This window comes from Sus scrofa, chromosome 2 (genome assembly GCF_000003025.6).
Source record: "Sus scrofa isolate TJ Tabasco breed Duroc chromosome 2, Sscrofa11.1, whole genome shotgun sequence".
NCBI classification, from domain to species: Eukaryota; Metazoa; Chordata; class Mammalia; order Artiodactyla; family Suidae; genus Sus; species Sus scrofa.
The window spans coordinates 83,865,311-83,887,486 of NC_010444.4; the positions used below are offsets into that span (position 1 = coordinate 83,865,311).

Sequence of the window (22,176 nt, forward strand, 5' to 3'; positions counted from 1 at the left end):
ATGTGGTGGGAACAGCAGGATACTGGAATTAGAAGTGGAGCCTGAAGATGTGACAGAATTGCTGCAATCTCATGATAAAATTTTAATGGCTGAGGAGTTGCTTACTATGGTGAGTAAAGCGATTTCTTGAGATGGAATCTCATCCTGCTCAACACACCATGAAGACTATTAAAATGACAAAGAATTTAGAATATTATGTAACTTTAGTTGGTAAAACAGCAGCAGAGTTTGAAAGGAATGGCCCCGATTTTGAAAGAATGCCTACTGTGGGTAAAATGCTATCAAACAGCACCATAGCCTACAGATAAATTAGTACAAGGAAGTCAGAATTTGTCAATCTGTGTGACAAATTCGTGGCTATCTTATTTAGGAAATGGTCACAGCCACCCCAACCTTCAGCAACCACCACACTGGTCAATCAGCAGTCGTCAACACTGAGGCAAGACTCTCCACCAGCGAAAAGATGACAACTCACTGAAGGCACAGATGACGGTTAACACTTTTTTTTTTTAATCCATTAAGTTTTGGATTTGTTTTTTTTTTTCTTTCTTTTTTCTTTTTTTTTTCTTTTTAGAGCCGCACCCGAGGCATGTGGAGGTTCCCAGGCTAGGGGTCTAATCGGAGGTACAGCTTCCAGCCTACGCCACAGCCACAGCAACACAGAATTCGAGCCACATCTGTGACCTACACCACACCTCATGGAAACACTGGATACTTGACCCACTGAGTGAGGCCAGGCTTGAACCCACAACATTACGGTTCCTAGTCAGACTCGTTTCCACTGCACCACAACAGGAACTCCATAAAGTATTTTTAAATTAAGGTATACACTTTTTTCCTTGGACATAATACTACTGCACACTTAATAGACTACAGAATAATACAAACATAACTTTTATGTGCACTGGAAAACCAAAATATTCATGTAACACACTTTATTGGGATGTTTGCTTTATTGTGGTGGTCTGGGAGTGAACCCACAACATCTGAGGTACGCCTGTATTAATAAAGCCCCTTTCAATTTCAAAAAAATTATCTGTCTGGACAATAAGTGATATGGATCAGTTCAACCTCTGAAATCTTTTCAAACATTCATTCCCTCTCTCACCTTCTTACTTTAGGCCCAATTCTATCTGGACACTTTAACTTTTTCCAAACTCATCTTCAGACTCGAAGTACATACTTATTTTTTTTTTTTATCTTTTTGTCTTTTTAGGGCTGTACCCACAGCATATGGAGGTTCCCAGGCAAGGGGTCGAATCAGAGCTGCTGGCCTATGCCACAGCCACAGCAATGTGGGATTCGAGCCACATCTGTGACCTACACCACAGCTCACGGCAACGCTGGATCCTTAACCCACTGAAAGAGGCCAAGGATCGAACCTGCGTCCTCATGGATACTAGTCAGATTAATTTCCGCTGAGCCATGATGGGAACTCCATACTTATATTCTTTAGTGAGATTTTCAGAGCTGAGTTTCTAATACCTGTGCCAATCCAGCTCAGAAAATTCTGATGGTTCTCTACAGATTGGAGGATAAAGTGTACCTCCTTTCCAAAGCCTAACATGATCAGACCCTTACTTTTTTCTCCCCTACTAGATGCTGTTTGCCTTATGTATCAGTAATCCTTAGTAACACTCCTCCTAGCTTTCTGCCTTTGCCCCTATTATTCCTGTAGTTTAGAACTACTGCATAGTTCAAGACAGCAGCCACAAGACATGTGTCATTATTTAATGGAATTAAAACAAAGTGAAATTAAAAACTGAGTTCCAGAGTCCCCCTCGTGGCTCAGCAGTTAACGAATCTGACGAGGAACCATGAGGTTGTGGGTTTGATCCCTGGCCTCACTCAGTGGGTTATGGATCTGGTGTTGCCATGAGCTGTGGTGTAGGTCGCAGATGCGGCTCGAATCCTGAATTGCTATGGCTCTGGTGTAGGCCGGTGGATACAATACACCAGATATAAATAATCTAAATAAAAATATATATGGAAACAAACATAAAAGACTCAGAATAGCCAAAGCAAACCTGAGGGGAAAAAAATGAGGCAGGGGGCATAACTTTCCCAGGCTTCAGACAGTACTACAAAGCTAGACTAATCAAAACAACATGGTATTGGTACAAAAACAAACAGGCAGATGAACGGAACTAAATAGAGAGCCCAGAAATAAACCCAGATGCCTACACTCAATAAATCTTCAACAAAAGAGGCACGAATATAAAATGGGAAAAAACGAGTTACCGTTGTGGCACAGAAGAAACAAATCTGACTAGTATCATGAGGATGTGGGTTCGATCCCTGGCCTTGCTCAGTGGGTCAGGGATGTGGTGATGCCGTGAGCTGTGGTGAAGGTTGAAGACACAATTCAGATCCTGAATTGCCTTGGCTGTGGTGTTGACTGGCAGCTGTAGCTCTGATTCAACCCTTAGCCTGGAAATTTCCATATGCCGTGGTTATAGCCCTTTAAAAAAGCAAGCAAAAATAAAATAAAAAATAAAAATAAATGAAATGGGAAAAAGACTTAAGCAAGTGGCACTGGAAAAATTGAACAGCTGCATGTAAATCAATGAAAGTAGAACACACACTCACACAATGCACAAAAATAAATTCAAAATGGCTTAAAGATATAAACATAAGACATGACACCATAAAACACCTAACAGAGGAGTTCCTGTTGTGGCTCACAGGAAAACAAATCTGACCAGCATCCATGAGGATACAGGTTCGATCCCTGGCATTGCTCAGTGGGTTAAGGATCCATCATTTCCATGAGCTGTGGTGTAGGTCACAGACATGGCTCAGATCTGGCATTGCTGTGGCTGTGGTATAGGCCGTCAGCTACAGCTCCAATTCAACTCCTAGCTGGGCAATCTCCATATGACAGAGGTGCAGCCTTAAGAAGACAAAAAAATAGTAATAACAATAAAAAAACACTTAGCAGAGAATATAGACTAAATATTCTCTGACATCAATAGCACAAAAGTTTCTACATATCAGTCTCCCACACAAGAGAAATGAAAACAAAAATAAACCAGTGGTACCTAATCAAACTTAAAAGCTTTGCACAGCAAAGAAAAGCATAAAAAAAAATAAATAAAAAGACAACCTAAGGAATGGGAGAAAAGAGTTTCAAAAGATGCAACTGACAAAGTTTAATCTCCAAAAGACACCAACAACTCATAAAACTTAACAACCACAGGAGTTCCCATCATGGCGCAGTGGTTAGCGAATCCAATTAGGAACCACGGGGTTGCGGGTTCGGTCCCTGCCCTTGCTCAGTGGGGTTAAGGATCCGGCATTGCCGTGAGCTGTGGTGTAGGATGCACACGCGGCTCGGATCCCGTGTTGCTGTGGCTCTGGCGTAGGCCGGTGGCTATAGCTCCAATGTGACCCCTAGCCTGGGAACCTCCATATGCCGTGGGAGCGGCCCAAAGAAATAGCAAAAAGACCAAAAAAAAAAAAAAAAAAAAAAAAAAACAAAAACAAAAACAAAAACAAAAAAAAACCTTAACAACACAACAGCAAAAACTCTAAAAATGGGCAGAAGATCTAAATAGACATTTCTCCTAAGAAGACATACAGATAGAGAGTAGGCACATGAAAAAAATGCTCAATTATTAAGAGATATGAAAATAAAAACTACAATGAAATAGCATCTCACACCAGTCAGAATGGCCATCATCAGTAAGTCTACAAATAACAAATGCTGGAGAGGGTGTAGAGAAAAGGGAACCCTCCTACAGTGTTAGTGGGAACATAAGTTGGTACAACCACCACAAAAACTAAATATAAAACTACCAGACGATCTAGCAATCCCACTCCTGGGCATCTATCCAGACAACACTTTCATTGAAAAAGATACACGCACCCCTATATTCATAGCAGCACTATTCACGATAGTCAAGACATGGAAGCAACCTAAATGTTCATCAACAGATAAATGGATTAAGAAGATGGGGTACAAATACACAGTGGAGTACTACTCAGCCATAAAGAATGAAACAATGTCATTTGCAGCAATATGGGTGCAAGTAGAGGTTATCATACTAAGTGAAGTAAGCCAGAAAGAGAAGGACAAATACCATATGATTATCACATATATGTGGAATCTAAGGTACAAATGAAACCACCCACAGAACAGAAACATACTCACAGACATAGAGAACAGACTTGTGGTTGCCAAGGGGGAGATGGGAAGGGGAGGGATGGACTGGGAGTTTGGGATTAATAGATGCAAACTATTACATTTAGAAGGGATAAGCAATGAGATCCTGCTGTATAGCACAGGGAACAATACCCAATCTCCTGGTACAGACTATGATGGCAAATAGTATTTTTTAAAAAAAAAACAGTGTATACATTAAAAAGTACAAAGACAAAAAAAAAATTTTCAAAGTTGACAATAATGACTCATTTGGGATAATATAATCATTAGAATATTGGATTTTCATAGAAGAAACTAAATCATCTTTTATTTTTCTTTTAGGGCCACACCCGCACATATGGAGGTTTCCAGACTAGGGGTCGAATCGGAGTTGCAGCTGCCAGTCTTGCCAGCCTACACCACAGCCACAGCCACAAAGGATCAGAGCTGCATCTTCAACCTACACCACAGTTCATGGCAAGGCCAGACTCTCCACCTACTGAGTGATGCCAGGGATCGAACCAGCAACTTCATGGTTACTAGTCAGATTCATTTCTGCTGTGCCACAACGGAAACTCTTAAATCATCTTTATTCCATTATCTCACAAGCAACTTCCCCTATAACACTGTCAAAGTGACAGTTAGCAAGGGTAATCAATAATCTTGTAGAACTCAAATACCAGTATCTATACCAAGGTCATGTGCTATACAAACAATATAATAACCTTCACCTTAATGTATAACTGAGTGACTTTGTTGTACAGCAGAAATTGGCACATTGAAATTAACTATACTTTAATAAAATTTTTAAAATAAATTTCACCTTAAAAATAATATGAAAATAAGAGTAAACAAAATAATGAGAGCAAAATAAACAATACTTGTTTACTGAAGCTGTAGGTGAAGTCTGGGGAGTCTTTTCATCTTCCCCTTGAGAACCGCTAAATTCAGAATCCTGAAATCGCTTTCCAATCTTTGGCCGTTTTAAATGGCTACTTCGAGTACGAGTGGAAACAGGTGTTTTACCATGACCTGAGGCAAAAAAAAACCAGCAAAATTACAAATAGTTGATTATGTATAAACAGGATTACCCACTGAAATACAAAGAAATGGAAGAACTAAGCAAGTTTACCTATATCCCCATCATTACACATTTCTTCCCTCACACATCAAGCTAAGAAATCATGTGTCTTTTTCTAAATTATAAATATCCTGATGTATAGCACTGGGAACTACATCTAGCCACTTAGGATGGAGCATGATAATGCGAGAAAAAGAAGGTACATATGTATGTTTCTACTTGCTGTACAGCAGAAAACTGACAGAACACTGTAAACCAGCTATGATGGAAAACATAAAAATCATTAAAAAGCAAAAAAAGGAGTTCCTGTCGTGGCTCAGTGGTTAACAAATCTGACTAGGAACCATGAGGTTGAAGGTTCAATCCCTGGGCTACTCAGTGGGTTAAGGATCCGGCGTTGCCGTGAGCAGTGGTGTAGGTTGCAGACGTGGCTTAGCTGGCGGCTACAGCTCCGATTCAACCCCTAGCCTGGGAACCTCCATATGCCCTAGGGAGTGGCCCTAGGAAAGGCAAAAAGACCCCCCCCAAAAAAAATTAAAATAAATTATCAAATAAGTTTGTCAATATTCACTCCTCACATTTCTGTGTTCCCTTGAGCTTTGCATTTATATCCTCCCCCAATAATACTGGGAAAAAACAAGGCAGGCATTCCTGGCCTATTTTACAGGTAAGAAAATGAGGGAGAGAGAGGTAGCAGAGCTTACCTATCTGTTTATACACCAAAAGCAGTGGTAGTAGTGCTATTAGAATCCAGATATAGATTTTAGAGCTGGATAAGCTTCATTTCTTCGAAGGGACACACACACACAAACACACACTTAATTCTGTCTCAAACACTTACTGACAGACCAGCTGAATTTCTTACCTTCAGAAGTGCTTGCAAAGGCATCTTTTAAAGAATCAATCTAAAATAGAGATAAGGATTAAAACCAGCTTTAGATCCTTTTTGGTCTCTATGGATCTATTTCACTCAGTGTCAAAGAAAATCTTTTAAAAGGTTTTTCAAATAGTACCATCATCAATTAAGAAATAAAAAGGCCAGGAGTTCCCATTGTGGCTCAGCGGGTTACTAACCCAACTAGTACCCACAAGGATGCAAGTTTCGATCCCTGGGCTGGCTTAGCATGTTAAGGACCTGCTGTTGCCGTCAGCTGCGCTGTAGGTAGCAGATGTGGCTTGGATCCAGCATTGCTGTGGCTGTAGCATAGGCCAGCAAATGCAGCTCCAATTCAGCCCCTTAGCCTGGAAACTTCCATATGCCTCAGGTGTGGACCCCCAACAAAAAAAAAAAAAAAAAAAAAAAAAAAGAAATAAAAAGGCTTTATTGTAGCCTGTTTATTTATTTTTTTTAATTACTCAAATGAATTTATCACATCTGTAAGTAGCCTGTTTATTATAAGCCTAAGAACTTATGAAGCCATCTAACACATTATAGTGATATACAATGGAGTCTGAGTGTTCTGTCCTCAGCTACCTCCTCTTCTCAGTCCACATCCTCTTCCTGTATAATTTTACCTACCATTTCAGCATCTATTCGCTGATGAATCCAAATATATAATTTAATCTCCCCAACTTTCTCCCTCATTTCCAAAGCTCTATTTCCAATGAAATATCTAGCCAGTGGCTACACCACTCAACTTCACATCCAACCCGTCCCAAACTCAACTCCCCATATTATTCTCTGTCTTGGTTAATGGCAGTAACAGTTAGTATGCCATTCTAACTAAAAACCTGTGAGGCAATAATGACTTCTTCCTGTTCCTCATTTAATCAACCACAAAGCCTGTCAACACGGACTCTGACGAATCTCTCAAAATTGCCCCCTCTCAAAGGAGTTCCCGTTGTGGCTCAGCAGTTGACGAACCCAATTAGTATCCAAGAGGACGTGAGTTCAATCCCTGGCTTCGCTCAATGAGTTAAGGATCTGGCACTGCCATGAGCTGCAGTGTAGGTCACTGAAAAGGCTCGGATCCCATATTGCTGTGGGTGTGTCATAGGCCAGCAGCTACAGCTTCGATTCAACCCCTAGCCTCGGAATCTGCATATGCCACAGGTGCAGCCCTAAAAAGACAAAAACAAAAAACAAAAAATAAAAAAATATTGCCCCCTCTCTTTTATTACCAATGCTTTAGTTCAGGCATTTATTATGTAACATGACGGTGTACACCTTAAATATGTGCAACTTTTGTTAATTATACCTCAATAAAACTGGAAAAAATACACAGCTAAAGTAAACAAAATCATTTCCCCTTTTAGTTACTTATAAAAAGAGGAAATACAGTTTAATTAGAGAAATATTTCCTTGAATTAAGTAAAATATTAACGTAACATGGAACTATGAATTCTTAAAATGAAAGAAAATCTAATTTATGCTGCTAACCTTATAATATATTGCAATTTCAATATATTCTCATTGAAACGACATATTTAAAATTATCTGGCTTAGGAGTTCCCGTCGTGGCTCAGTGGTTAACGAATCCGACTAGGAACCATGAGGTTGTGGGTTCGATCCCTGGCCTTGCTCAGTGGGTTAAGGATACGGCATTGACATGAGCTGTGGTGTAGGTTGCAAAAGCAGCTCGGATCCTGAGCTGCCCAAGAAATGGCAAAAAGACAAAAAAATAAAAAATAAAAAATAAATAGGAGTTTCCGTCGTAGCGCAGTGGTTAACGAATCCGACTAGGAACCATGAGGTTGCGGGTTCGGTCCCTGCCCTTGCTCAGTGGGTTAATGATCCGGCGTTGCCGTGAGCTGTGGTGTAGGTTGCAGATGCGGTTCAGTTCGGATCCTGCGTTGCTAGGGCTCTGGCGTAGGCCGGTGGCTACAGCTCCGATTCAACCCCTAGCCTGGGAACCTCCATATGCCGTGGGAGTGGCCCAGGAAATAGCAAAAAATAATAGTAATAAAAATAAAAATAAATAAAATAAAATTATCTGGCTTAATATTAAATCATTGCTCTCACTACATGTATGAAAAGAGTAATTTTTCTACTTTCCTTGGTTTTATGGTTTCTGATCAACATTAAATGAATCTGAGCATATCTGAAGACTTTAGACTGCAATACGATGTAACAAGGGATTATTTACTGTGAAGTCTGAAATTCCAAAGACAGAAAAACAAAAAAAATTGAACTAGATTTTTTATTGCATTATTATTATCCTTAAAAATGTTTTTAAAAATGTTTACGTAAGTCAATACTCACACTAATTAAGAGAAAAGAGGCACAAATAACTCCTCAAAGCACTTGTCTCTGAATGAAGATGCACCTAAGTAGACATACTCAACACTCACTAAAAATACATTCAGATATCTGTGTATACGACAAATGACTGTCATAAACTCCATCACGACAGAACACTGCATAAAAATAGATTTCTAGAAACCCATCAATGAATGCATATTTTAAGTAATATCAAGTAGATTCTAGAAAAGTACCTGGTAAATCCTCACAAATTCAGTAATGGGACCTACTCTTCTGCTTCCAGGTGACCTAGTGTTTGCAAAGTACATTACATTCTACAAAGTCCTAACATATAAAGCCTCAAACTTTCCAAAATAACTTCTTAACTTTTGACATATTACTAATTCCACTTCTAGAAATTTATCTGTGCAAGGAAATAATTACATTTGCACAAAGAAATATGGATAAATGTGTTCACAGCTGGGCCACTTATAAAGAACTTAAGTATACTATATTAAGGGAAAAAATGATGGTATTTCCTCCAACAGGATAATGTGCTATTTAACGATCATGTTTTAGAACAGTAAAGCCATCAAAAATGCTTTCAATATTCTGTTAACAGAGAAAAACAAATTAGAAACAGCATAAAATAAAAAAATAAAATAAAATGAATGCAGACACATGTTTTATAATACACATTAAGTATATACACAAAAATGTTACTTGCTATATCTAAGGTACTAAGATTACACATTTTTATTCTCTTCTATATTCATTTGTGTAACCAACTAACGGAAAATGCCAAATATCTAACACAGTACAAATTATGTAAGTTTACTGAGTGATCAATGACAATGAAAAAATTAAAATTAAATATGAACTGAACCAATTTTTTAAAAATAGCAAAATTATGGAGTTCCCGTCGTGGCTCAGTGGTTGGCGAATCCCACTGGGGACCTCGAGGTTGCGGGTTTGATCCCTGGCCTTGCTCAGTGGGTTGGGGATCTGGCATTGCCATGAGCTGTGGTGTCGGCTGCAGATGTGGCTCTGATCCCGCATTGCTGTGGCTCTGGCGTAGGCCGGTGGCTGTGGCTCTGGTTCGACCCCTAGCCTGGGAGCCTCCGTATGCTGCGGGAGTGGCCCAAGAAATGGTAAAAAAAAAAAAAAAAAAACCAGGGAGTTCCCGTCGTGGCGCAGTGGTTAACGAATCCGACTAGGAACCATGAGGCTGCGGGTTCGATCCCTGCCCTTGCTCAGTGGGTTAACGATCTGGTGTTGCTGTGAGCTGTGGTGTAGGTTGCAGACGCGGCTCGGATCCCTCGTTGCTGTGGCTCTGGCGTAGGCCGGTGGCTACAGCTCCGATTCAACCCCTAGCCTGGGAACCTCCATATGCCGCGGGAGCGGCCCAAGAAATAGCAACAATAACAACAATAACAACAACAACAACAACAACAACAAAAAGAAAAGACAAAAGACAAAAAAAAAAAAAAAAAAAAACCAGCAAAATTATTATTATTTCCTATAGCAAACACAGTGTACCTACAGTTAGCTGCATCTCACTTGGCTGATTGTCTTCGGTTCCTACTTCATATTCTGGAACAGATGCAAGCGCATACTCTCCAGGCACAGGTCTTTTAGCTTCATTCTGAGAAACTGCTATGTGTGAAAGAATTTTTAAAATTGTAACCCAATTAGCATTTGGTTTTATAACACTCTTTGTACTGATTTTTACAAATGCCTCAAGAGCAGCCTAAACAGGGTGTTGAAAAATCTAGGTGTTAGGATATCCCTGTCATCAACATCTTAAAATAAAGCCCTGCAATTGCAAAGAGTCTTAATTAGTTATCTCTACTTAGTGACTTCAAGGAGGAATGCAGAAGACTGGATGCCACCTTTGACCCCTAAAACCTAGTCTATGCTGAGTTATCTGTCTATCTGAGTTATCTGTTTCTTTCTGACCCAACAACTCCTACTGGACTGTTACATTCTCCTAGGCTATTCTAGGTCCTCCTATTATAACTGATACAAATGGTTACACAGAACAAAAATTCAAACTTTAGAGAAGAAGATCTGCTACTGGAGAGATCACATTACAATGTACCGCTACACTGGACTATAAGACACAACCACTAAGCACTGCTTTTAAGCTGGACTTGTGTCCAAACTGAAAACATTCTTACCAGTCATTTTAAGTGCTTCTCTTTGCAATGCTCTGGTGACTGGTATTCGCTGGTACCAGTGTCCAACACCTTCAACTTCCCAAAGGAGTTCATGGTCTCCTGGATACTTTTCAAAGTACTGCTTGCAGGCTAAAAAACACAAGAATTTTCTAAAAAATCCCAAAAATCAACTGGGCAAACAGAAGATGAAAATTAAAACTGCCCAACTCAGAGTTTCCATCGTGGCTCAGCAGAAACGAACCTGACTAGCATCCATGAGGACGCAGGTTTGATTCCCTGGCCTCATTGAGTCAGTTAAGGATCCAACGTTGCCGTGAGCTGTGGTGTAGGTCGCAGATGTGGCTCGGACCCCACGTTGCTGTGGCTGTGATGTAGGCTGGCAACTGTAGCTCTGATTCGACCCCTAGCCTGGGAACTGCCATATGCAGTGGGTGCAGCCCTAAAAAGCAGAAAAAAAGGGGGGGGATAATATTCAGGATAATTTTGAAAGAAAAAAAAGAGAGAGAAAGACTTACCCTAACAGATATCAAGAATGATCATAAAGGAACAATAATTTTGGAGTTCCTGTTGTGGTGCAGTGGCTAACGAATCTGAGTAGGAACCATGAGGTTACAGCATCCCTGGCCTCGCCCAGTGGGTTAAGGATCTGGCACTGCCGTGAGCTATGGTGTAGGCCCCAGATGTGGCTTGGATCCCACATTGCTGTGGCTGTGGCATAGGCCAGCGGCTACAGCTCCAATTAGACCCCTAGCCTGGGAACCTCCATATGCTGTGGGAGCGGCCCTAGAAAAGAGCGGAAAAAAAAGGCACAATAATTTAGAACAACCTGGTATTGCAATAAGGATATGGAAGACAAGGAAGAGGAAGAAGAAAATTTAATACCAGAGAGAAAAAAACACACCCAGAAAGAACGACACATACACAAGAAACACGGCAAATGACAGAGGAGGCATTAAATCTCAGTAGAGAATGAATAAACGATTAAAATGATGACGTTAGGGAGTTCCCGTCATGGCACAGTGGTTAACGAATCCGACTAGGAACCATGAGGTTGAGGGTTCGGTCCCTGCCCTTGCTCAGTGGGTTGACGATCCGGCACTGCCGTGAGCTGTGGTGTAGGTTGCAGATGCAGTTCGGATCCGGTGTTGCTGTGGCTCTGGCGTAGGCTGGTGGCTGCAGCTCCGATTCGACCCCTAGCCTGGGAACCTCCATATGCCTTGGGAGCGGCCCAAGAAATAGCAAAAAGTAAAAAAAAATAACAATAATAAATAAATGAATAAAATGATGATGTTAGAATATAAAGGTCATGTAGACCTCACATTAACATCGTTCACAAATATAAATTCTAGATGGAGTCTAAAACCTATCATTAAAAACAAAACATTTAAAGGAGTTCTGCTACAGCATAGCAGATTAAGGATCTAGTGCTATCTCTGTGGTGCTGTGGGTTTAATCCCTAGCCCCAAGCAGTGGGTTAATGATCTGGCCTGGCTGCAGCTTGTGGTATAGGTTCCAACTGCAGCTTGGATTCAATCCCTGGCTGGGGGACTTCCATGTGCCACAGTTGCAGCTGAAAAAAGGAAGAAAAAAAAAAAGTTTAAAGAAAACATAAGAGAATACACCCAGGATATTAGGGTTCTGTAGGATTTCTTATAAAAGATACAAAAATCACAATTCATGATGGAATATTATGAAAACCTCACTGTCAAAAGTTTTAAACTTTCTGGAGTTCCCGTCATGGCTCAGTGGTTAACGAATCCGACTAGGAACCATGAGGTTGCGAGTTCGATCCCTGGCCTTGCTCATGGGTTAAGGATCCAGCGTTGCTGTGAGCTGTGTTGTAGGTTGCAGCCACGGCTCAGATCCCGCACTGCTGTGGCTGTGGTTGAGGATGATGGCTACAGCTCCAGTTAGACCCCTAGCCTGGGAACCTCCATATGCCACAGGAGCGGCCCAAGAAATGGCAAAAAAAAAAAAAGTCTTAAACTTTCTACATAGGACTATACAACAGAAGTTCCTGTAGTGACGAAAATGGCCGAGACCAGCACTGTTCAATACAGTAGCCACTAGCCATATGTAGCTACTGAAGAACTGAATTTATATTTTTATTTAGTTTTGTAGTTCCCATCATGGCTCAGCAATTAACACGAACCCAACTAGGATCCATGAGGATATGGGTTCGATCCTTGGCCTCGCTCACTGGGTCAAGGATCCAGCGTTGCCATGAGCTGTGGTGTTGGATCTTGCATTGCTGTGGCTGTGGCGTGGGCCAGCAGCTGTAGCTCCAATTCGATCCCTAGCCTGGGAACTTCCATATGCCATGGGTGCAGCCCTAAAAAGCAAAAAAACAAAAAAACTTAATTTTAACTAACTTATATCTTAATTTATATTAGTGGCTGCTTTATTGGACTACATGGTTTATATTAAAAAGATACCATGAAGACAAAGATTAGGAGACATTATAAAATAAAGGATTAGTATTTGGAGCACATGATAAATTCCTAAAATTGAATAAGAAAAACAAAACAATCCCAAAGAAAAACTGGCAAAAGTTATGAACAGGAAATTCACCCATAATGAAATGTGAATGGTCACTAAACAAAGATAAAGATAATTTAGCTGCCAAGGAAATATAAGATGAAACAGCAAGACAGCCATGAGATAACAATAAGCATTCATAAGGGAAACGGAAACTCCCACACTGCTGGTTTAAGAATGATTTTAAAGTGGTTAGGAAAGTTGAAGAGGAGTATTTTATGATCCAATTCTAGTTTATACCACAGTGATTTATACATACACAGAAGATGACATGTACAATTTTCATTACAGGACTGTTTTTGAACTGGGGTGGGAGTACAAGCTAAGTGCCCATCATTGGGGGATGTATGAATAAATTATAACACGTGTACAATAAAATACTATACATTAACTACAACAACTAAACTAAAGCTACGTATAATCAACATTGATAAATCTAAAAAAAAGTAAAAAAACAAATCTATACTGCAAAATGATGTCATTTTATAAGTTTAAAAAGACATTAAACAGGAGTTTACACTAAAGCACAAGAAGATCACAGCATCTCTGCAGCACCAGGATGCAGGTTCGATCCTTGGCCCCTCACAGTGGGTTAAAGGATCTGGCATTGCCGTAGCTGCAGCACAGATCACAACTGCAGCTTGGATCTGATCCCTGGACCAGGAACTCCACACCCAGCAGGACGGCCAAAAATAAATAAATAAATAAGCCACATTAAACAAAATGATGCAGCCTCTGTGGAAAATAGTTCGACAATTCCTCAAAGTTAAACACAGAATTATAACCCTACAATTCCACTCTTGTTTACATCCGTAAGAATTGAAAGCAAGAACTCAAACAGGTATCTGCACACCAATATCTACAGCAACATTATTCATAGAAACACAGAAAGGTAGAAACAACCCAAGCATCCACCAATAGATAAGTGAAATGTGATCTGTTCACACAATAAAAATCTACTCGGCCATAAAAAGAAAGTAAATTCTGCTTTATGCTATAGTAAGAATGGACCTTAAACATCATGCTATGTGAACTAAGATACAGAGGGGCAAATGCTATATAAATTCACTTAGGTGAGGTGTGTAGAGTGGGCAAATTCATGACAGAGACACAAAAAAAGTTAGAGACTGGAGGGAGAGGAGAAAGGAGAATTACTGTCTCAAGGGTACAAGAGTTCAGCCTGGAGATGATGAAAATGTTTTAGTATCAACGTGATGGGTGCACAGCACTGGGAACATGATTAATGCCACTGAACTATACCCCTACAAATGGTTAAAGTGATAAATATTATACATCTTTTATCACCAGAAAACTGTTTAGGAGACACTACTGCAGAGAATAAATCCTTCCTTCTTCTACTCTCTGGCATGTTAATGTCTTTTGGCTTAACAGCCACCAAGAGATGACCCCAGTTTTCAGGTAACACCTCTGATGGGGCAAATGAGGGGAACTTCCATGCTATTTAAGTTATATCCATATTTTGAAAGTGTCAAAATTTAATGTAACTCTTTAAATATAAATATATACAAAATAAATCTAAAATTATTACCTAAAAAACTGTATATACATTTATTAAAATAGAAAATCATACTAACTAAAGATTCAGAGTGTTTATGGACTCAGACTGAAGTATGAAACCATGGGCGGGAAGGCGATACACCAATTGAAGGAACACACTTTCCTCTGGTGAGGAAGCGGGAATGGAATTAGGGCAGCATCCAAAGAGAACATCAACTGTATTCACAGTGTTTTGTTTAGGTCTCCCGAAAAACAAATGAAAACCAATATGGCAAAGTCTTAACATTTGTTCATCTGGACACTGTACACTAGGACACCAGGATACCATTCTCTCACTTTTTTCCCATCTATTTGACAGTATTTCTCATGTTTTCTGGTTGTATTTTCCAAACCTATTAGGAAGGGAAAGCTGGAGAAAACCAGCCGGCCATACCAAGTCCTTTCTCTGACATACAATGACTAAAATAGGAGTGAATATCTTACATAATACATATGCACCTTTGGTTAATTTGGTATTCAATTTATTTATCATAGAATCCTAGAAAAGGATAAGGGATAAGAGATTCTGCCTGCAGTATATGTGTTTGCATTTTTTCCCAAATTCAGTAAAACCATAATTATATTTTAAGAGGAAAATCCATTTTTAGATTATCCAAGGTTATACAAGGTTTGTTCCATTCTCATGTATGGGTCCAGAGAGAAATATGATTCCAGATGGGCATGCAATATTTGCTCCTTGTTTTCTGGATTTTTCATATTAAAAAGGGGAAGGAAACTTAGAACAAAAATATTTTCTCAGTGGAAATAAATATCTGATGTTTGATTAAAATCAACGGTAAATTATATTTTATAAATGTTATCAAATAAATTACTTTCCAAGGTTAAATCTTACTTAAGAAAAAAAATAGTGCTATGGCCTCTACATAAATGCAAATATAGATCCACTAATAGTTTTTAAAACACAATATATTCACACCATGGATACTAAACAGCATAGATAAAGAATAGAGCTACATGAATCCACAGGAATGAATCTCATAATCATAAAGATGAGCAGAAAGAGCAAACAACAGAAGAATTCATATAGTACATATCATTTACATAAATGTTTCTAAATATGTAAAGCAATCTGACATTGTTGACAGATATACACATATATATTAAAAGTCTAAGAAATGCATTGAGGGGACTTCTCCTGTGGTACAGTGGATTAAGGATCTGGTGTCACTGCAATGGCCTGGGTTCGATCCCTGTCCCAGGGAACTTTCAAATGCTGCAAGTGGGGCCAAAAAGAGCAAAAAATAAAAAGAAAAAAGAAAATATTTATGTAAAACCAAAGAAGCTAGACACAAAGGGCTTTCAATGTAATTATATCATACAATTCCATTTGTATGAAATGTCCAGAATAGGTAACTCCAAAAGAGAGAAAACAAATTAGTGGTTGCTCAGGAATGGAAGAATGGGGGAATTCTACTAATTGGGGCAAAATTTCTTTGCGGGTTAATAAGAATATTTTGGAATTAGAGCGTGAATATGATTGCATAGCTGTGAATATAATTTTTAAAAAATGAACTGTATACTTTAAGAGGGTGAATTTTATGGTATGTGGATTATATTTCCTTTTTTTTAAAAAACAGCTATCACACCCACAAAATGCCATATATGTAAGTTAAAGGCATATTTGCAAAATTAAGCCCTAGAAAGCCAAAGAATATGATTTATTTAATACTGATCTATGTACATTTATAATATTTTGCAGAAACAAATCAGAAGTGACACTGAGACAACCATAACTTACAAAAATGTAATCTAATTACCTGTGTACATGAGAGAGGTCAGTGGATACCGCAAGCCAAGTGCATCTTCTGTAAAGGAATCAACAAAGTCCTCCAGCATATGAAGGCCAAAGTCTTTGCCTCTGTATTTCTTTCTTACAAACATCGTATCAAGAACTGGCAATTGGTAACTTTGGGTAAGAAACGAGGCACATATGCTTCCTGTAGTCATAAAACAGAAACCCAACAATTTTCACATTTAAAGGGCCATATATGTATATACATTTAGAGAACATGAGTTAAGTGTTTCTAAGATAAATTTTTCTTTTTTTGTCTTTTCAGGGCCGCACCCACTTTTTCTTACATTTAAAATGTTAAAGAAATATATATAAATTGCATAATATAAAATACTTTCTAGATATTAGATATACTGTATACAAGATGATAAGAGCTATACATCTTCTACATTTCAATATAAGACAAGATGATAAGAGCTATACATCTTTTACATTTTAATATGATTACATTTTAATGGTAATATAACTATTACCATTTGATGAACTATATATCTGAATACATGTCATTGTCCACAGACCTGCACAACTTTGAAGCTCATTGACTACTAAGTTTTCAAATTTAGGAGTATTTGATGATTGGATATAACATAATACACAAAGCACCTAATTCCAACCTTAGCACCTGAACAAACACCTTTTTCCTTTTACATTTTTCCTGAGTGAGTACAGTCTCATTTTTAGCTATTTAATGACAGCAAAGAAGTGAATTATTTCTCCAAGATTTTAAGGGCCATGGATTAGGACTAAATGGATACATCTGTTTTAGAAATGCTGGTCAGCAATCTTTTTGCTGTGAATATACTTTTAAAAATATCTCATCCGTGTGAGGTTTAAGAGACTAGGCTCAGATCTGGCATTGCTGTGGCCGAGGTGCAGGCCAGCAGCTATAGCTCTGATTAGAGTCCTAGCCTGGGAATTTCCCTATGCTGCAGAAGCAACCCTAAACATAAATAAATAAATAATTAAAAAAATAAACAGAGATCAACAGAAGTTCCAAAAACAAAACCTGTTATTTATGGTCAATTGATTTTCTTTTTTTTTTTTTTCCTTTTTGTCATGTTAGGGCCACACCCATGCCATATGGAGGTTCCCAAGCTAGGGGTCCAATTGGAGCTGTAGCCAACCACCTGTGCCAGAGCCACAGCAACTCAGGATCTGAGCCATGTCTGCGACCTATACCACAGCTCACAGCAACATTGGATCCTTAACCCACTAAGCAAGATGAGGGATCAAATCCACGTCCTCATGGATGCTAGTCTGGTCTGCTAATCACTGAGCCACGATGGGAACTCCTATTTATGGTCAATTGATTTTCAATAGTAGTCCCAAGGCAACTCTATGGAAACAGAATCGTCCTTTCAAATGAATGGGACAACTGGATATCCACACATGCAAATGAATGACAGTGGACCTCCTTTCCTCAGACCAGATACAAAAATTAACTGTAAATGGATCATAAATATAAATGTAAAAGCTAAAACTACAAACTCTTAGAAGGAAAAAAAGCAGTAAATCTTCATCACTTTGGGTTAGGAAAAGCCTCCTCAGCTGCAACAACAAAAGCAAAAGTGACACATAAAAACAAGATACATTGGGAATTCCCGTCGTGGCGCAGTGGTCAACGAATCCGACTAGGAACCCTGAGGTTGCAGGTTCGATCCCTGGCCTTGCTCAGTGGGTTAAGGATCCGGCATTGCCGTGAGCTGTGGTGTAGGTCCTAGACGCAGCTCAGATCCGGAGTTGCTGTGGCTCTGGCGTAGGCCGGTGGCCACGGCTCCAATTAGACCCCTAGCCTAGGAATCTCCATATGCTTCGGAAGCGGCCCTAGAAAGGGCAAAAAGACAAAAAAAAAAAAAGTAGATACACTGAATTTTATCAAAACTTTAAACTTGGAGTTCCTGTTGTGGTTAAGAACCCAACTAGTACGCATAAGGATGCTGGTTCCATCCCTGCCTTGCTCAATGGGTTAAAGATTCGGTGTTACCGTTACCTTCGGTGTAGGTCGCAGATGCAGCCCTGATCTGGTGTTGCTGTGGCTGTGGCAGAGGCTGGCACCTGCAGCTCCAATTCAACCCTAGCCCAGGAACTTTCATATGCCGCAAGTGCAGCCCTAAAAAACAAACAAGAAAACCCTAAAAACTTTTCTACTTCAAAGGGCACCATCAAGAAAGTGAAAAGGTAACCCACAAAAAGAAAATACTTTCAAATTATATATATGATAAGGAATTTTTATCTAGAATACATGAAAAATAATTGTAATTCAATAATAAAGAGACAAATAAAACCCAACTTAAAAATGGACTAAGGGGAGTTTCCATCGTGGCGCAGTGGTTAGCGAATCCAACTAAGAACCATGAGGTTGCGGGTTTGATCCCTGGCCTTGCTCAGTGGGTTAAGGATCCGGTGTTGCCATGAGCTGTGGTGTAGGTCACAGACATGGCTCGGATCCCGAGTTGCTGTGGCTGTGGCGTAGGCCGGTGGCTACAGCTCTGATTAGACCCCTAGCCTAGGAACCTCCATATGCCACAGGTGCAGCCCTAGAAAAAGGCAAAAAGACAAAAAAATAAAAAAATAAAAATAAATAAAATAAAAAAATAAAAATGGACTAAGGATTTAAACATTTCTCCAATGACATACAAATGGCCAATAGGTACAGAAAAATATTCCATAGCAGTAATTATCAGGAAAACAGCAAATCAAGTCACAATGAGGTATCACCTCATATCTGCCAAACTGAGTACATCAAAAAAAAAGAAAAAAGACAACATATGTTGGGAAAGACATGGAAAACTGGAACACTTGTATACTGTTAATGGCAATGCAAAATGTACAGCTACTATGAAAAATAGTGTGAAGGTTTTTCGAAATACTAAAAACAGAACTACCATATGATCCAGCAATCCCACTTTTGGATACTTATCCAAAATAATTGAAATCAGGATCTCAAAGAGATATTAGCAATCTATTGTTCATTAAAGCACTATTTACAACAGCCCGGAAGCGGTAACAACCTAAATATCCACTGATGGATGGATGAATGGCTAAAGAAAATATGATACATGCACACACCAGAATAATATACAGCCTTAAAAAAAAAAAAAAAAAAAAAAAAGCAAATTCTGCAGTATGTGATGAAACAGATAAACTTTGAGGATATTATACTTAGTGAAATAAGCCAGCTACAGGACAAATACTGCATGATTCCAATTATATGAGGTATTTAAAACAGTCGAACTCATAGAAGCAGAGAGCAGAACAATGGTTATCAAGAGTACAGTGAGGGGTAAATGAGCTGTTAATCAATGAATTTAAAGCTTCAATAGTGAAAAATGAGTTAAGTTCTGCTAGGTAACATTACAGCTATAGTCAACAATACTGTAGTCTACAGTTACCATGGGCGCAGCCAAAAAAAAATTGAAATACATAATCCAGACAGGAGTTCCCATCGTGGCGCAGTGGTTAACAAACCCGACTAGGAACCACGGGGTTGCAGGTTTGGTCCCTGGCCTTGCTCAGTGGGTTGGGGATCCAGCGTTGCCATGAGCTGTGGTGTAGGTCACAGACTTGGCTCGAATCCCATGTTGCTGTGGCTCTGGCTCTGGCGTAGGCTGGCAACAACAGCTCCAATTAGACCCCTAGCCTGGGAACCTCCACATGCCTTGGGAGTGGCCCTAGAAAAGGTAAAAAGACACACACACATACACACACATACATACACACACACACACACACACAAAATCCAGACAGAAAATAGATTAGTGGTTTCCAAGGTAAGAGAAATGAGGAGTGATGAATACTGGGTACAGGAATCCTTAAGGTGATATCCTGGAATTAGACAGTAGTGACAGTTATGCAACTCCCAATATACTAAAAATCATTTCAGGAGTTCCCGTCGTGGCGCAGTGGTTAACGAATCCGACTAGGAACCACGAGGTTGCGGGTTCGGTCCCTGCCCTCGATCAGTGGGTTAACGATCCGGGTTGCCGTGAGCTGTGGTATAGGTTGCAGACGCGGCTCAGATCCCAAGTTGCTGTGGCTCTGGTGTAGGCTGGCAGCTACAGCTCCGATTCGACCCCTAGCCTGGGAACCTCCATATGCCGTGGGAGCAGCCCAAGAAATGGCAAAAAAACAAAAAAAAAACAAAAAAAAAAATCATTTCAAAAGAGTGAATCTGATGATATACGAATTATAACAGGATGGATCTCAAAATAACTATACTAAAAGAACCCAGCTCCCCCCGCAATGTACCTACTGCAAGATTCTATTTTATAAATTTCCAGAAAAAGTAAGCTAATATATAATAATAGACAGCAGAGAAGGGTCTGCTTTGGGGACAAATAAAGAGAAGGGATGGTTACAAAGTAGCACAAAGAAACTTCTGGAAATAACAGATATGTTCATTATTCTTGACTGTGGTGATGTTATCATAGCTGTACACATAAGTCAAAACACATTAAACTGTAAACTTCAAATATGGGCAATTTTTTGGTTATGTCAGTTATACCACAATAAAGCTGGGGTGAAAATATTAAAAAAAAAAAAAAAAGATAACCCAATTTAAAAATGGGCAAAGGCATACTCAAAAGAGTCTCTTTCTCAGACTCGCAGATGTAGAAAACAGACTTGTGGTTGCCAAGGAGGAGGGTGGTGGGGAAGGGATGGATTGGTAGTTTGGGATTAGCAGGTGCAAACTAGCATATTGATAAATTACAAAGTCCTACTTTATAGCACAGGGTTTTATTCAATATCCTGTAATAAACCATAATGGAGTGAGCTCCTGTCATGGCTCCAGGGAAATAAATCTGACTAGTATCCATGAGGGAATAGAGAGTGACTACTAATGAGTACAGGGTTTCTTTTGGGGATGACAAAAGTGGTCTAAAATTGAGTATGGGGGAGTTCCCATCATGGCTCAGCAGAAATGAATCTGAGTAGCATCCACGAGGACAATGGTTTGATCCCTGGCCTCACTCAGTGGGTTAAGGATCCAGTGTTGCCATGAGCTGTGGTTGTAGGTCACAGACGTGGCTCAGATCCTGCATTGCTATGGCTATGGCATAGGCTGGCAGCTGCAGCTCCAATTCAACCCCTAGCCTGGGAACTTCCATATGTCACGGGTGCAGCCCTACAAAGACAAAAAATAAAAAATAAAATAAAGTTGGGTATGGTGATAGTTGTACCAATCTGTGAATATAAAAAATAATGGAATTGTATACTTTACATGGGTGAATTGTACGGTATATAATTAGACCTCAATAAAGCTGTACAAATGTAAATAAAACAAAATAATTTATACATGTGACTCTAATAAACCACTTATAATCAGATTTTTTATACACTCCACAAACCTACTCCTCCCCAGTTTACTAATTTTTCAGGAAATGACATCACCATCCTACCATCTGCTTAGAGCAAAACACTGAGAACTCATCCTTGACTCTTCATTCACAGCTCATCCATTAGAAACAGTGCAGCAATAACTTCATCATTTATCTCAAATATGATGCCTTCTATTTCTGTCTCCTCTGTCCAAGCCACCACCATCTCTCACCGGGGTTTTTACCAATAGCCTCTTAGCTAGCTTAGCTCTTAATCCTGACATAGCTCTCTGTAGTTTTCAACACAGCAGAGCTACCTTTTTAAAAAGCCAATCGTATTGTGTTATCCCATGTTCAACACCCT

The 22,176-nt window shown here is 39.4% G+C and overlaps 1 protein-coding gene across 8 annotated transcripts in view; it reads right to left on the reverse strand.

Moving 5' to 3' along the window:
• The window catches only part of FAM169A (family with sequence similarity 169 member A), a 75,440-nt gene that overhangs the window by 13,094 nt on the left and 40,170 nt on the right, over nt 1–22,176 (reverse strand). For 7 of the 8 annotated variants that reach the window (XM_013994901.2, XM_003123704.4, XM_013994899.2 and 4 more), the window contains 5 exons: nt 16,460–16,639; nt 10,587–10,715; nt 9,950–10,062; nt 6,091–6,130; nt 5,026–5,176 (listed from right to left, as the gene is read on the reverse strand). In XM_013994901.2, the coding sequence (XP_013850355.1) occupies nt 5,026–5,176; nt 6,091–6,130; nt 9,950–10,062; nt 10,587–10,715; nt 16,460–16,639 (613 nt within the window). The remainder of the gene's footprint in view (nt 1–5,025; nt 5,177–6,090; nt 6,131–9,949; nt 10,063–10,586; nt 10,716–16,459; nt 16,640–22,176) is intronic. The other variant, XM_005661485.3, reaches the window with a different exon arrangement.